The sequence below is a fragment of the Oncorhynchus kisutch genome, linkage group LG5 (assembly GCF_002021735.2).
Source record: "Oncorhynchus kisutch isolate 150728-3 linkage group LG5, Okis_V2, whole genome shotgun sequence".
Lineage (NCBI taxonomy): Eukaryota > Metazoa > Chordata > Actinopteri > Salmoniformes > Salmonidae > Oncorhynchus > Oncorhynchus kisutch.
Genome location: NC_034178.2, coordinates 9,893,778 through 9,909,725, shown reverse-complemented (window position 1 = coordinate 9,909,725; position 15,948 = coordinate 9,893,778). Strand labels below are relative to the sequence as shown.

Genomic DNA, 15,948 nt, shown 5'->3' with positions numbered 1-15,948 from the left:
ACCAAGCTGCTTACCTATTGCAGATTCAGTCTTCCCAGCCTGGTGCAGGTCTACAATTTTGTTTCTGGTGTCCTTTGACAGCTCTTTGGTCTTGGTCATAGTGGAGTTTGGAGTGTGACTGTTTGAGGTTGTGGACAGGTGTCTTTTATACTGATAACAAGTTCAAACAGGTGCCATAAATACAGTTAACGAGTGGAGGACAGAGTATCCTCTTAAAGAAGAAGTTACAGGTCTGTGAGAGCCAGAAATCTTGCTTGTTTGTAGGTGACTAAATACTTATTTTCCACCATAATTTGCAAATAAATTCATTAAAAATCCTACAATGTGATTTTCTGGAATTTTTTTTCTCATTTTGTCTGTCATAGTTGAGGTGTACCTATGATGAACATTACAGGCCTCTCTCATCTTTTTAAGTGGGAGAACTTGCACAATTGGTGGCTGACTAAGTACTTTTTTGTATATCCATGGACAATGTCTTATTGTCAAAGCAGTGAAATTTGTTGTTTTACAGGGTAAGCCATAGTAGTATGGCATCCCTGCAGCAAATTAGGGTTACGTGCCTTGCTCCATGGCACATTGACAGGTTTCCACCTTGTCTGCCTGGGTATTTGAACCTTACGGTTACTGGCCCAGTGCTCTAAACGCTAGGCTACCTGCCACAGTATGTCATTTTCTCATTGCCACAATGCTACAGCATATGTAACAATGGTTTTGATAGGACAGAGAGGTAGGTTTGGCTTGCCAGTGTATGAATGTATAGTTTGGTATACAGAGTAACCCTAAGCATTATGAGTAAGGATAACTTTTTTCCTCATCAGGCAAACTTAGACTTGACAAAATAGACTTAAAGCAGACAACCTCACACAAGGGACAATGGTTGACAATGGAACGATCATAAGGATGAAAGAAAAAACGCAACAAAACGAGCTGCCTCCCACAATGCAGTTCAAAGCGTGTCTGGGGGGCGAACGTGTCAGCTCAGGTTGGCAAATAACATCTCCCGGAGAATGATTGATCCTCCTGCCCCTCGCCAGATCATGTCTTTGCAGGCGCGTATGCTCCGACGCCACGCTCCTTTGTCTCCGCGTGACGATGAAAACAATCGGGAGATGGGGAAGATTGGTTAGCCTGGAGAATGTGGGAGAATGTATGGGGAAACAGGGCTGATTTGATCTGTGTTCATACACACCCCTTTCCTCGCCTCGCCTTGGCACATTCTAGGCTGTCATATGAAACCTAAAGGAAGATGATGTTCTTGTGATGGTGCACGAATAACAACATCCCAATGAGGAAAAGACCAATGCAGTATTGTGTGGGTGGGTGGACAGCTGACAGCTGATCCTGGGTCAGAACTAGATGTTCAGAAGCATATGGACCCTGATTAATAAGGTTTCAGTATAGTTCTCATCCCATATCCTGCAGTAACCAATCAAATGTAGTTTTTTGGCATAACGTTCATACTGTCAGTACATATTGCCAAAAGTACCCCTAGCCCTATAGGGCGAGCGATGAGATGGCATGTGGGATATGAGATGGTTGGGGGGCCCTCCCTTGCCCCAGCCCTGCCCGTGGTGTCAGCCTGGGGGCAGAGCTTGGCCCTCCCTGGTCCTTGGCCCGTTGCCCTTCGCAGCAGCAGCTTGTGCGAGGCGTGGGAAGCAGTGGGGCGTCTGCGGGGGGTGTTAGGTGGTTGGGCCTGCTTCACTGAAGCGTGGAGCTAGTCAGGCTGCGTTCCTGCTCTCCACTGCCCCAACTGCTCGTGGTGGATATATTGTGGGCACATTGTGGGCACAGACTGAGCACTGGTGTGGGCAGTGCCAGGTGATTCCAGGTCACTGGGAACTGCTGGAGGCCAGCGAGGTGCCAACCCTGATCTGTCTGCCCGTCGCTGCCGTTGGAATGCACTCGCTCCCGAAGCCCCCTAACCGTGTTCAAAGAGCAGGGGGGGGGGGAAAGCAGGGATGAAGGGAGGAGGGTTTGGATGCAGCTGGGGTTTCAATTAAATATGAAGATGAAAAGGTTCCCAAACACATGGTCAACTGTGGACAGTTAGCAGTCTGAGCATACAAGATGCTTCCTTTCCGCCTGTGTTCGATCAAACATGGGATCAGAGTATTGCAAAACACATCTTGGCCATGTTCCAATTCCGTAGTACTATACCATTTAATTAGAACACATGCCCAATACATTCTAGTAAGTGGTACTGCATGCTTGTGCGACATATTGGAACACAGCCTTATTTATTTATAACCATCATCACAGCTCAAGGAGAATGAGTTCTGATATCTGGAATGTTTGTCATTATAGCTTTAAGGACGGACTCTCATTCTGTGTCTCTTTTGAGAGGTAGGTTTACACAGCTGGTCATGGACAGGCTAGCCTAGCCGTTCCCAGAGAAACAGATCAGCAGAATGGGCTAACTTGGTGGTGGTTGGAATGCAGATGCCACATGATGTCGGGATCAAATATGCCTAATAGGTTGTCTATTACTCCGGCGGTCTTTTTCCACCCCTTACTTACATGATCCTATTCAAATACCACCCCTCCACATTCTCAGGGCTGAACTTGGAGTCAAATGTTGCCATGTTGAGGTACTGTTTTGACTGCCTGTTAAAAATGTACCAATTACTGTAATTATGTTTTACACAGAATGTAAAAATGGCTTTATTTTTGGCAATGATTTTCTCAACGGGCGCAGTTAGCTTAAGTTTCCTGCCCCCTGTAGCATGTCTGTGAATAAGTGGCCTGAAACTTAACCCCTTACATGTCTAGCTCGCAGACCTAACAAAGGCTTGCTTAATAAACAACAGGTGGAGATTACCAGGCAAATGCTTACTTCCCTACAATGCGGAGAGAGAAAAGATATGAGTGATAAAAAGATAACAACACAAAGAATAAATACACAATGAGTAACGATAACTTGGTACCAGTACCGAGTCCATGTGCAGGGGTACGAGGTCATTGAGGTAGATATGTATATGGGTAGGGGTAAGGTTACTGGGCAACAGGAGAGATAATAAACAGTAGCAGCAGGGTATGTGATGAGTTGCCAGTTAGGAAAACAGTGTAGACCGTGGTGACGAGTTACAGAAGTTCAGGAGTTTCTCACAAGGTGACACAGCACACACGCACACGCACGCACGCACGCACGCACGCACGCACGCACGCACGCACGCACGCACGCACGCACGCACGCACGCACACACACACACACACACACACACACACACACACACACACACACACACACACACACACACACACACACACACACACACACACACACACACACACACACACAGTAACTGGAATGGTTACTAATAGGACTGCGCAACTGGAGTGTGAGTGTGTTGCCGTGTGTTTCAGGTGTAGCGTGTAGGGCACAGATTTCTCACAGCTCAGTCACGATACTGTGTGTGTGCACGTTTGTTTGCTTTTGTCTGTGTTTTAATAGGGCAGGTCAACTTACACTCAGATTCACTGCATCAACTTCAGGTCGGATTCACTGCATCACTGTTTATCAATCAGTGCCAAGACTTTGCGTAATTGAATTTGTCTCTTTTGTCTCTTTTGTCTCTTTTGTCTCTCTTTTGTCTCTTTCCTTTTCCTCACACACTGCAGTTGGATGACAAACAAACCAGAACTTTCTTATTTTGCGCTGGAGAGTATTGTCCTACAAACTACTAATTCAATGGGGACTTCAACATCCATATTCATCTACTATATCCATATTTATCTACTATAGCTACTACCTTGGTAGTCTTTTTAACACAGGACTTTCCCCAGGTGAGTCAAAGAAGAAACTCATTGTTGGAGTCTCAGCGCAATTCCGATGCCGTGAAATTGCCCTATTTCTAATCCTAAGAGTTATTTTGTAGGCTAACAATGGTGGCTGGTGGGCAATGAAACCACAGCATTACAGTACCTCTTCTTGTTTCTTGCCTTTGGATATGTTGCTAATATGGAAGGTATGCCTGGCCTAAAGGAGTTGTCTGTTGCTTCCAGACAGGTAGCTACAGTAATATGGAATACTAAACGTTGTTTTGTGGGGTAGCAATATGATGGTGACTGGCTGGCATTGAAACCGCAGCAGGACAATTCCTCTTGTCTGTAGCTTTCAAACATGTTACAGTATGTTGTTAATTAGTATGGAAGGCATGCCTGGCCGAGAGAACTGTTAGTCAGTCAGGCAGTGATACCTTGGGAAAAGCTCTAAAGAGGCCATCGTTATCAGTGCCAGCACATGAGCTTGCCACTTTCTCTCATTAGCAAAATGATTGAGCTCGCGTGAGATTGGGGGGGCTTGTCTGTTCTACAGTTTTCATAGAAATAGAACGCTAGACACTGTATCTCTATAACTGTGTGGATGTTTATGGTTGTCAAAGTGGAATGCTTTTCGTGCTTTTTGTGTGCAATTTTTGTCAAGGCGTAGGCTAGTGTGTCTCTGTTTAGTGTGTAGTGTCTAGTTGCTGTCCCCTATACCCTTTCTGTTTGTTGTTTGTTGACGTGTTGGTAAACCACAGTGCTGTTAGCTAGTTGTTTGGCAGAACACAGTGCATGGAGCACTGACAGAGAGAGCCTGCCTGACTGTGTCCCAATGAAAAACGATCTGCTATTCACTTGCTTCTCTCTCTCTCTCTCTCTCTCTCTCTCTCTCTCTCTCTCTCTCTCTCTCTCTCTCTCTCTCTCTCTCTCTCTCTCTCTCTCTCTCTGTGTTCAGGGAGAAACTGGCCGTGGCTCGCCTGCAGAGGGAAGTCGCACGAAGCAAAAGTGAAGGAACAATGGTACTGTTGATGCTCTGTCTTACACACAGACACACCACACACACACGCATTATCAGTCTTAAACCCACAGCCCACAGTTGTAGTCATGCCAGTCCTGCTCGGTCATCGACCAAGGTCACTGCACTGCTAACTTTCCTCAACCAAAAACATATATTTACGTTGGGTCTTGCAGCACTATTCCGGGTGGCAATTCTAGGTCTTGCTCCCATCGCGATGGTATTATCATCGCTCATTAGTGCTGCAGATTTCAGGGATGACGTCAAATGTAGCGCTTAAACACACACGCACACACAGACAGACACACACAGACACACACAGCGGTTGTATAACAAGGGGAAAGCAGACCAGGGAGCCAGTAGTGCTGACGCAGAGGGCGTGAGGTAGGGTTCGCAGTGAGTGGACTGACAGTGTGACAGAGCAGATACCAGCTGACCACAGTCTCTAGAGCGACAGCCAGGCCTTGGACTCAGCTGTTTAGAACCGCAGTAAAGCCCCAAATAGCTTCATAAAAGAGCGCTATGGCAGCAATCCTAAAGCAGACTTAAGATTGACATACTCTAGGATCACCATATCTACAATGCTTTTTCGTGGTGGTAGTGGTCTCGAGTTCCAGCATTTTAGAAGTCCGCCTGAGAATACCGAGTTAAAAGCCTGGGCTCGTAACATTAAAACACAGTAGAACAGACATGGATATGAACAACACTATATACTGTATAGAGTGGCAAGCATACGCATCATGACAATGGCCGCATACTGTACATAGCCTTCTTTGTATAGATGGTCCTGTATGGCTCAGTTGGTAGAGCATGGTGCTTGCACTGCCAGGGTTGTGGGTTTGATTCCCACATGGGACCAGTATGAAAATGTATGCACTTATTGCTGTAAGTTGCTCTGGATAAAAACATCCGCTAAATGACGATGTCGATGGTAAGAGAAATGTTTCCTGGAAGCACCTCACTGAGACGGTGATGTTTACCATGGAGTCTTTGGAAAAGACTTGGATGTTAGTTCGTGACTGTGAAGAACGACCTACCCAGTGTATTGATTTCTGCATTGCGGTTCCTGAGGCATGCTGTAGCTGTCTGCAAGGTCAGACGTGACCATGCAATCAGAGTCACATGTGTCTTAACACAGTGCAGGCTCTCGCTGTTGAGGCTCACTGTAGCAAATCCCATACAGTCCCAGCACAAGAGAAGGAAGTTCCCACATAGCTCTTATCTCAGGCTCCATTGGGAAACTCTGTGTGTCAGCACCTCGTCCTGTAGTCAGTCAGACTAAGAGACTGATTAGCCTCTGACCTTAGTGAAGAGCTAGGAGGGAAATATCTACTGCCTGGCTGTGCGAGGCTTTCTCTGACTACTGCTTCTTCGAGTCATGAGAGTGGATGCCATGCTAATTACAACTCCGGGTGTGTTTGTGAGGAAAGGGGGGTGGAGGAGGGATGAGTTATCTATGCCAGACAGGAGGAGGGGAAGGGAGTGGTAAAAGAAGAATGTGGGGTGTGTGTGTGTGTCTTTCTGAGCTCCATTTTGAAATTGGGATTATCCCTCCTCTCACACACACATGCCTAGGAGATGCTCCTCTCCGCTGGGAGCTCAGGCATGGTCTTTAGGGTCTTTAATAGAAATCAAACAAGAGGGCTGCATCAGGGAGATAATTGTTAATGTGATGGCAAGGTGAAATAGAGAGTAACCTCCTCACACACACAGACAAGTAATGATATACAGATACCAACACAGACACACACACAGCCTCCAGAAGACGACAGATGAAATGCTGTAGACTTTGAAGTGTGCATCTCTGACCCTCCTCTTTAACTAGTTATGCTCTCTTCTCTGTGGTGGGAGGGAGGGAGGGAGTGAGGGAGTGAGGGAGGGAGGGTTTTGATTTTGTAATACAACACTCGATGTTAATACAACTGAGTAACAAGTCTTAACTTTAGCTAGTGTTTTAAATTGGGGGGTACAGTTGCGCAAAACCATGGCAACTGCCAATGACATGGGTCTTAGACTTCTGTATCATTCTTCATTGGGCATTTAATGTTTGTTATCAGAACTTAAACTGCAGGAGTTTGTAAAAAAGCAATACATATGTATCAAGTGTCTCAGAGTAGGAGTGGTGATCTAGGATCAGTTTCTCATCCTGTCCATGTAACCCTATTCAAATCAGCACTCCTACTCAGAGACCCTTGATAGATATGGCCCCTGGTCTTCTAAATGAGAATTGTGGTTAAGATACTGAGTCCCTATATGATAGACATGACTTATATGCATTGGTTTATTGGTTATAAGGAGATGTTGTTATAGCCATACCTGCCAGACCTTGAAAGTGCTGTGTACTGCTTAAACATTATCTTAAGCCCTGCGGGGTGTTTAATCAGCCAGCCCCACCCAGCCACCTTCCGTTCAAACTCAGCCAGGAAGAAAAACACTGGATCCCCCACAAGGTATTTGATGATGAGCTCTGGTAACTGGTCGTGTTTATGCTCAGAGAAGGCAGAACACAGGCCCAGTCACTCCAACAAGCGTGGCCTGTCTTTCTCCAGTCAAACCCTCTCATTCAGTACCAGTCGCTGCTGTGGGTTTCCCCTGGAATTCAGAATTCTGGAATTCTTCACATCGAAGCCAGCCCAGAGAGAGAGAGAGGAGTATTTGGGCTTGGCTGGCTGGCTGGGGAGGGAGGGAGGGAGGGAGGGAGGGAGGGAGGGAGGGAGGGAGGGAGGGAGGGAGGGAGGGAGGGAGGGAGGGAGGGAGGGAGGGAGGGAGAGGTGGAGGGAGAGAGAGAGAGAAGTTTTTAAAAAAGTGTGGCTTCTGAGGTCGCTAGGTGCTGCGGCTGAGATTATGACCACTGGAAGCGGCTGTATAAACAACGTGGGAAAACAAACGCTGCACTTTGTGTGAAACACACTTTTTTCCCCCGAGGCACACCATGGTATCACAGCTTAATAGACCCATCATGAAGTGTAGATGCGTACAGCTTGCATGCACAGACACATTCACACACGTGCAAGTCTACACACACACACGCACACACACACACTCACACACACTTTATTTCTCCTTCCTTGATTACTGCATGCGATTCGCTCACGCTTGAATGAAACTCAAGCGAAAGGGATTGAAACATTCTCTCATCAGCATCGCATTCGAGGCTATTCAGCAGTCTCATTTACTCCAAAGGATCCAAATGCACCAGTGGTAATTCATGGTAATTCATGGGGGAAAATGCACTTAAACGGGGTACTGTTACAAATCTAAGTCTTAAAAGAGATCTGGACAAACACACAGTGCAGTAGGCCAAATGGATGATGAACCAAGAAAGTGTGCCTATGCATTCTAGCTATAAGCTCTCCATTAGTGGGGAAAGAGAGAAAGGGATTCCATAGTGAGTTGAAGCAATAGAAATAGCATTACTTATATTCTAGAATTGTGCTAGTATAATAGCCTACTTCCATTCTATAGTATACTCCTTGTATGTCTATGGTTGAAGTCTGTGTGGTGGACTGAGGTCTGTGTGGAGACAGCATGGAGATGCCTTTGACAGCTGTTTGGAGGATCTTTGTCACTGGTGAGGGACTGGGGACCGAGGGGACCGCTGGGAACTCAGGTGCTGTCTCTACAGATTGGGGCTTATCAGCCATGTGCCGGGAGAGAGGGATCCCAGTGATGGCTGTCACCCCTCGTCACCCATCTCAATGTGTGAAACCACTATGGGGACCATAACCACTGGGATCCCTCTCTCCCATAGTGGTTTCACTCATTGAGATGGGTGACGAGGGGTGACAGCCAAGCTTAAATCGCATCTCCACAGAGCCAGCAGTCTCTGGACGGAGCACGTGTGGTGGGGTGGGGGGGGGTTGGGGTGTGTGTGTGCTTACGTTTCTGCGCGCGCGTGTGTGTGCCTTACGTTTCTGTGTGTGTGTGCCTCTCTCTTTCTCTTTCTCTCTCTCTCTCTTTCTCTGTGTGGATGGACAGGGTGTGGGTCCCTTGGCAATGATAAATGGGCCACTCATACGGTTTACCATATCCCAGGGTTTGTGTATACTGTACATCCGGAGTGGCTGCCTACGTGAGAGCAATAGCCAGGCTCTAACGTAATGGTTTGCCCTGCATGATAATTGAATTTATGGACTCCCCAGGGACCTGTGGGGCAGTGATTTCTAGGGAATAGCATGAGTTTCAGTTTACACCATCCTCTGTATTTTGAAGATAAGTATTATTTTAGCAAATGGCCATGTTCAAGAATATAATCATATTTGATATTGCAATTTAAATATGGATTTTATGGTAATTGTTCTCTGCTCAATGTACCAAGGGCAGAGCTACTACTAAGAACCTACCTGAAATTAAATTGTTATTTAGAAAATGTATTATTTCAGTGCAATTAGGCTAAGAGAGTAAAGGCACTTCAGGCAAACATGCTACATGGCATGCTACATGACATGTTACATGATCTGCTACATGATGACATGCTACATGATGACATGCTACATTACATGCTACATGACATGCTACTTTTTAAAGCATTTGGTTGTTGTTGTTGTCATAATAGCATGTAAATACCTATATTCTGTATTGTAGTGAACACACATTGTTTAGCCTACAGTTTGCCAGTCAGACAAATCCCCTTGTTACACTTCTTCCAGCAGAATCCAGACTGGTCAATATACTGCCAGCCTGGCAGGCAGACAGGCAGACAGGCAGACAGTAAACTGCATGTATTATTGATGAAGGAGGAGGAAACTGCACGGGGCTTTGTGTCCCTGATGTTTGTGTTGCAGTACTGGGCCAAGGAGATATTCTCCAGACCTTTGATGCAGCGAGGCCTCCCAGCCGCATACTGAGGTGCACTGTGTAATGAAGAGATTATTGAGTGAGAGAGGGGCACACACACACACACACTACCCTCTCTTTCCTGACCCTTACACACACACACACACACACACACACACACACACACACACACACACACACACACACACACACACACACACACACACACACACACACACACACACACACACACACACACTACCCTCTCTTTCCTGACCCCTACACACACACACACACACACACACACACACACACACACACACGCACACATTCACTGATAACATTGCACAGACTGCAGCTGGCGCACAATGTGGCCTTGAGAGACACAGTCGTCTCTAATTAATTTAAAATCTCCTCCGGATCATGGAGGGGTATCAGGGGGTTACGGAAGGTCCAGTAATTCACTACTGAGAACCCTGTCTGTCTGTCCCTTATGAATAAATGACAACACAATGCTGTAGAATTACACAGCCATGCTAGGACTGTGTCGAGTGCAACTGGGTTACTGTAGCATGGAGCAATCAAGCCCAGTTACATATGCTGTATATTATGACAGAAACATGATTTGAAGTTATGATTCTATGTTTATACCATATGTATATATTTTGATAATGATGGATCGTATGCATACACCCAGCTCCAAATCCCGTGCCTTGTTTCACAGGGGTTGGGTTAAATGCGGAAGACACAGTTTGGTTGAATGTATTCAGTTGTGCAACTGACTAGGCAGTCCAATGTTTCACTCTTCACCGAACAATGCTGTAGTAATATTTGGATGAAATCACTGGCCTTGCTTATTTCCCCGCCCTACCTTCCCAGGTAATAGCATGATAATCCCATTGAGTTCAAAGTTAATCCTGAATACCCAGCTACAATCCCTAGGCAGAGCCACTCTCCAAACCTTGAGGAGTCAGCAGGACCATAATGCATCTCATCTGACAGGTTATATGACTGATAAGAGTAAAGGAGACATTAAATGTGACAAAAGTAACCGATTCATTATTGTTCTAGGATCAGTTTTCCCTTTTAGATCATAATGGATACGATTATATGGACAAGGAGGACTTGATCCTAGATCAGCACTAGATCAGCACTCCTACTCTGAGACACTTTGTGTATATGGGCCTAGACAGATGTGTTTTTTTTGGGAAGAGAAGGCCATCTACTGGACAGAGAGGGAAGAACATCCGTGCAGACAGGTTACTGCCATGCAAGCTAATCATAATCAGAGGTATAATCCTTTTGTTTGTCACTTGAGACATCAAAGTAAATATTGCTTTAGAAAGAATGCTTATGCTAGTTTTTCTCCTGATTTCCTGAACAGTTTTCCCTCACATTGAGTTGATCCTCTTTTTGACAATACTGAATGTCGTCTAGTCTAGCTGCAGCTTAATGTTCAGCTTAATGTTCGTGGTTGGTTTTAGCACGTTAGAGTATGCTTTCAATTATCAGGCTTGGTATCATGGGGCAAGGCCAATTGCCATACGCATATAAAGTCTGTGGACAGTAAATACTTCAGCTGTGAAATACTGTAATGTCTCGCTAGGATTTTCTGGCAACATAAAGATATGTTAAAGTTGGATTTAACGGATCTGGGCCTTGTTAAATGGCAGAAATTATACATTGAACAAAAGCAGAAGACTGCCTTTAATGTAATGTATGCTGTTATAAGTGTGTTGTTGTCGAAGCTCTTGGCAAGGCTTAGTATGCAGACGTAGGTGTAGCGTTCCAACTTGCACCCTATTCCCTATGTAGTGCTCTACTTTTGACCAGGGCCCTTGGAGAGATTATCGAGTAGTATGTAGGGAATAGGGTGCCATTTGGGGCTGATACATTTTTTTTATTGCATGGTTGTTGTGCCTGGGGTGTTTTTAAGTAGATGTGGTGAACAAAAGGCAGGGACAATGGACAATTGTGGGAACCCAGGCCAAATCACTGAACAGTGTCATTTGCAGTTGTGTTTGAGGCAAATTGGACCTTTGCATATAGAGGTGATTTTAACATACAGTAAACATCTTTGGCAATTAGTGTGGGTATTTGAACAATCGGTCGACACATTTTTGATGTCAAGTCATTTAAGTTGCAATAAGTCCAGTACAATATGTTTTGTCAATTGCTTGTAACTCCTTGAATCCCTTAAATATTAGATCAAAATACCGCAATTTACCTTTAATTTTCTGATTAGATGTTTTTGTTTAAACCTGTTTATGTTAGAGTTGGCTCATTTTTATGATAGAAAACCCATCTCTTCTGAAAGAGAAAAGGTCTAGTTTCCAAAAAGGTCACTAAACATTCTAAAGCGATTACTCAAACTCATGTTCAGTTGTTCAACTCCGGTCTAACTAGTCATGGTGAAGGAACTCATTTGGCTTTGGTCCAGCTCTAACTTGGCACCAGCCCTGTGATAGTGGGTTTATGTTCCTGCAGTGGCGTGTTATTTACGGCAGCCATTACCTGTGATGGAGAGGCTCCCTGGTGCGTAAAAGTCGCTCCACATAGTATCCCTGGATTTACGGCCATGTTGAAGAGCTGGGGCTGGTTTTAGTTGTGAATAGGGTTTAATGCTCAACTGCTTCAACGGATTAAAGTCTTGGGCCAAGTCACAGAGTTAGAGTGAAACATGGTTATTTATTGGATGGCATTCAACTCTAACACACTGTGCTCACAACTGAAGGAGCCAAAAGCCCCCCCCCCTTGAGAAAAAAACTGTTTTGTCATTGTTTTGTATTTAACTTATTATATATATATATTTTTTTGTCTGGAAACTCCTGGTTGTGGTGTTGCAGTAGCGTCGGGCACCTTTTTCATTCAGTGTTACTTTGTCCTTCTCTTTTAGACATTAACATGTTTTCATTGTTTTCATTTAGAAGACACTCTTATCCAGAGCAATTTACAGTTAGTGCATTAATCTTAAGACAACCACATATCTCAGTCATCAATACAGTAGCTATCAGCAAAGTCAGTGCTAGTGTGTGGGGGGGTGGGGGGGGGGGGGGGGGGATCAAGTGCGAGTGTTAGGCACTTTTGGGGGGAGGGGGGGGGGATCAAGTGCGAGTGTTAGGCACTTTTGGGGGGAGGGGGGAGAGGTGGTACGAGGAAGGGTGCTGTGGGATTATTTAAGATACTCTTTGAAGAAGTAGGGTTTCAAATGTAATGTCTAGGAGCAGGGTAATAGTGACAATGGGTAGTGTATATGGGTTGTTTTGGTATTCACACTAACCATTAGTAGTGTCTAGGGGTAGGGTATATGGGTTGTTTTGGTTTTCACACTAACCATTAGTAGTGTCTAAGGGTAGGGTATATGGGTTGTTTTGGTTTTCACACTAACCATTAGTAGTGTCTAGGGGTAGGGTATATGGGTTGTTTTGGTATTCACACTAACCATTAGTAGTGTCTAGGGGTAGGGTATATGGGTTGTTTTGGTTTTCACACTAACCATTAGTAGTGTCTAAGGGTAGGGTATATGGGTTGTTTTGGTTTTCACACTAACCATTAGTAGTGTCTAGGGTAGGGTATATGGGTTGTTTTGGTATTCACACTAACCATTAGTAGTGTCTAGGGGTAGGGTATATGGGTTGTTTTGGTATTCACACTAACCATTAGTAGTGTCTAGGGGTAGGGTATATGGGTTGTTTTGGTTTTCACACTAACCATTAGTAGTGTCTAGGGATAGGGTATCGGGGTTGTTTTGGTATTCACACTAACCATTAGTAGTGTCTAGGGGTAGGGTATATGGGTTGTTTTGGTATTCACACTAACCATTAGTAGTGTCTAGGGGTAGGGTATATGGGTTGTTTTGGTATTCACACTAACCATTAGTAGTGTCTAGGGGTAGGGTATATGGGTTGTTTTGGTTTTCACACTAACCATTAGTAGTGTCTAAGGGTAGGGTATATGGGTTGTTTTGGTTTTCACACTAACCATTAGTAGTGTCTAGGGGTAGGGTATATGGGTTGTTTTGGTATTCACACTAACCATTAGTAGTGTCTAGGGGTAGGGTATATGGGTTGTTTTGGTTTTCACACTAACCATTAGTAGTGTCTAAGGGTAGGGTATATGGGTTGTTTTGGTTTTCACACTAACCATTAGTAGTGTCTAGGGTAGGGTATATGGGTTGTTTTGGTATTCACACTAACCATTAGTAGTGTCTAGGGGTAGGGTATATGGGTTGTTTTGGTATTCACACTAACCATTAGTAGTGTCTAGGGGTAGGGTATATGGGTTGTTTTGGTTTTCACACTAACCATTAGTAGTGTCTAGGGATAGGGTATCGGGGTTGTTTTGGTATTCACACTAACCATTAGTAGTGTCTAGGGGTAGGGTATATGGGTTGTTTTGGTATTCACACTAACCATTAGTAGTGTCTAGGGGTAGGGTATATGGGTTGTTTTGGTATTCACACTAACCATTAGTAGTGTCTAGGGGTAGGGTATATGGGTTGATTTGGTATTCACATGAACCATTATAGGGTCTAGGGGTAGGGTATAGGGGTTGATTTTATATTCACACTAACCATTAGTAGTGTCTAGGGGTAGGATATATGGGTTGTTTTGGTATTCACACTAACCATTAGTAGTGTCTAGGGGTAGGGTATAGGGGTTGCTTTGGTATTCACACTAACCATTAGTAGTGTCTAGGGTTAGGGTATAGGGGTTGATTTTATATTCACACTAACCATTAGTAGTGTCTAGGGGTAGGGTATCGGGGTTGATTTGATGTACAGTTATATAGGTAGTTTGATTTGAGAGTAATACAGATTTGCTATATTAAGGCCTCTGTAGTATATATGGAGGTTTGAAATGTGTCATTCATGTGGTAAGGAGCCTGGTTTGTGCTATAGTTGGCTCCTTGGTTAGTTCCTCTCCTGCACGCTGCTTGAGCTAGTGTGTTGTTCAATAGCCACTAGATGGCCCTGCAGTACTTGTTTTGTGAAATTGTCTGCTTTCAATTCCATCTTGGTTACCATGCAGTGGACAACCTAATGAACAAGATCTTGGTAGTATTGCATATATCAGAAATAACATAATGATGATTAAAAAGCTTTGTTAAGTTTTGCTTTTTCAAATGAACTCATGTGTTATATGTGATAGCCACCAAGGTAAATATTTTATACCTATATATTTTTTAATAGAGGTGAAGGAAAGGCCTTACTTTGTTTGCTCTAAGGCTCTATGCCACATGGAGTGTTGAACTAGTTGATTTTGGACAAGGTTATTCACTAAATTAGTGACTCAGCACTATATATTTAATGGCTGACCAAGGTATTTATTATTAAGCACCTTTTAGTGTTTAAATGTAAAAAAAAATGTTTTACCCCTTTTCATGGTATCCAATTGGTAGTTACAGTCTTGTCTCATCGCTGCAACTCCCGTACGGACTCAGGAGAGGCAAAGGTCGAGAGCCATGCGTCCTCCGAAACACAACCCAACCTAGCCGCACTGCTTCTTGACACAATGCACATTCAACCCGGAAGCACCAATGTGTCGGAGGAAACACCGTACACCTGGCGACCTGGTCAGCATGCACTGCACCCGGCCCGACACAGGAGTCACTAGTGCACAATGAGACAAGGATATCCTTGCCGGCCAAACCCTCCCTAACCTGGACGACGCTGGGCCAATTGTGCGCAGCCCCATGGGCCTCCCGGTCGCAGCCGGCTGCGACAGAGCCTGGGCTCGAACCCAGAATCTCTGGTGGAATCCTTAGACCACTGCGTTACCCAGGAGGCCTCTTTTAGTGTTTCTATCCAGATGCAGTCTGACTGACCCTGTTCAGGACAACAGTACATATAACAGACAGAAGTCAGAAGAAGGGACTTGTGCTTTTATAAGATGTCCATATAGGGAGATGTCCATATAGGGAGATGTCCATATAGGGAGATGTCCATATAGGGAGATGTCCATATAGGGAGATGTCCATATAGGGAGATGTCCATACAGTGTCAAGAAAAAGTATGTGAACCCTTTTGAAAGAGCAAAACCTGGATTTCTGCATTGGTCATACAATTTGATCTGATCTTCATCTAGGTCACAACAATAGACACACCGTCTGCTTAAACTAATAACACACAAACAATTATACTTGTTCATGTCTTTATTGAACACACTGTGTAAACATTCACAGGTCCAGGGTGGGAAAGGTATGTGAACCCTTGGATTTAATAACTGGTTGACCCTCCTTTGGCAGCAACAACCTCAACCCAACGTGTTCTGTAGTTTCGGATCAGACCTGCACAACGGTTAAGAGGGATTTTGGACCATTCCTCTTTACAAAACTGTTCCAGTTCAGCAATATTCTTGGGACGTCTGGTGTGAACTTCTTTCTTGAGGTCATGT

At 44.6% G+C, this 15,948-nt stretch overlaps 1 protein-coding gene across 4 annotated transcripts in view; it reads left to right on the top strand.

Moving 5' to 3' along the window:
• LOC109890615 (nck-associated protein 5) overlaps positions 1-15,948 on the top strand; it is a 176,993-nt gene that overhangs the window by 72,758 nt on the left and 88,287 nt on the right. For all 4 annotated transcript variants that reach the window (XR_004209943.1, XM_020482563.2, XM_020482565.2 and 1 more), the window contains one exon: positions 4,718-4,781. Coding sequence is in view for 3 of the 4 variants with exons in the window: in XM_020482563.2 (XP_020338152.2) it covers positions 4,718-4,781 (64 nt within the window). In the remaining variant the exon portion in view is untranslated. The remainder of the gene's footprint in view (positions 1-4,717; positions 4,782-15,948) is intronic.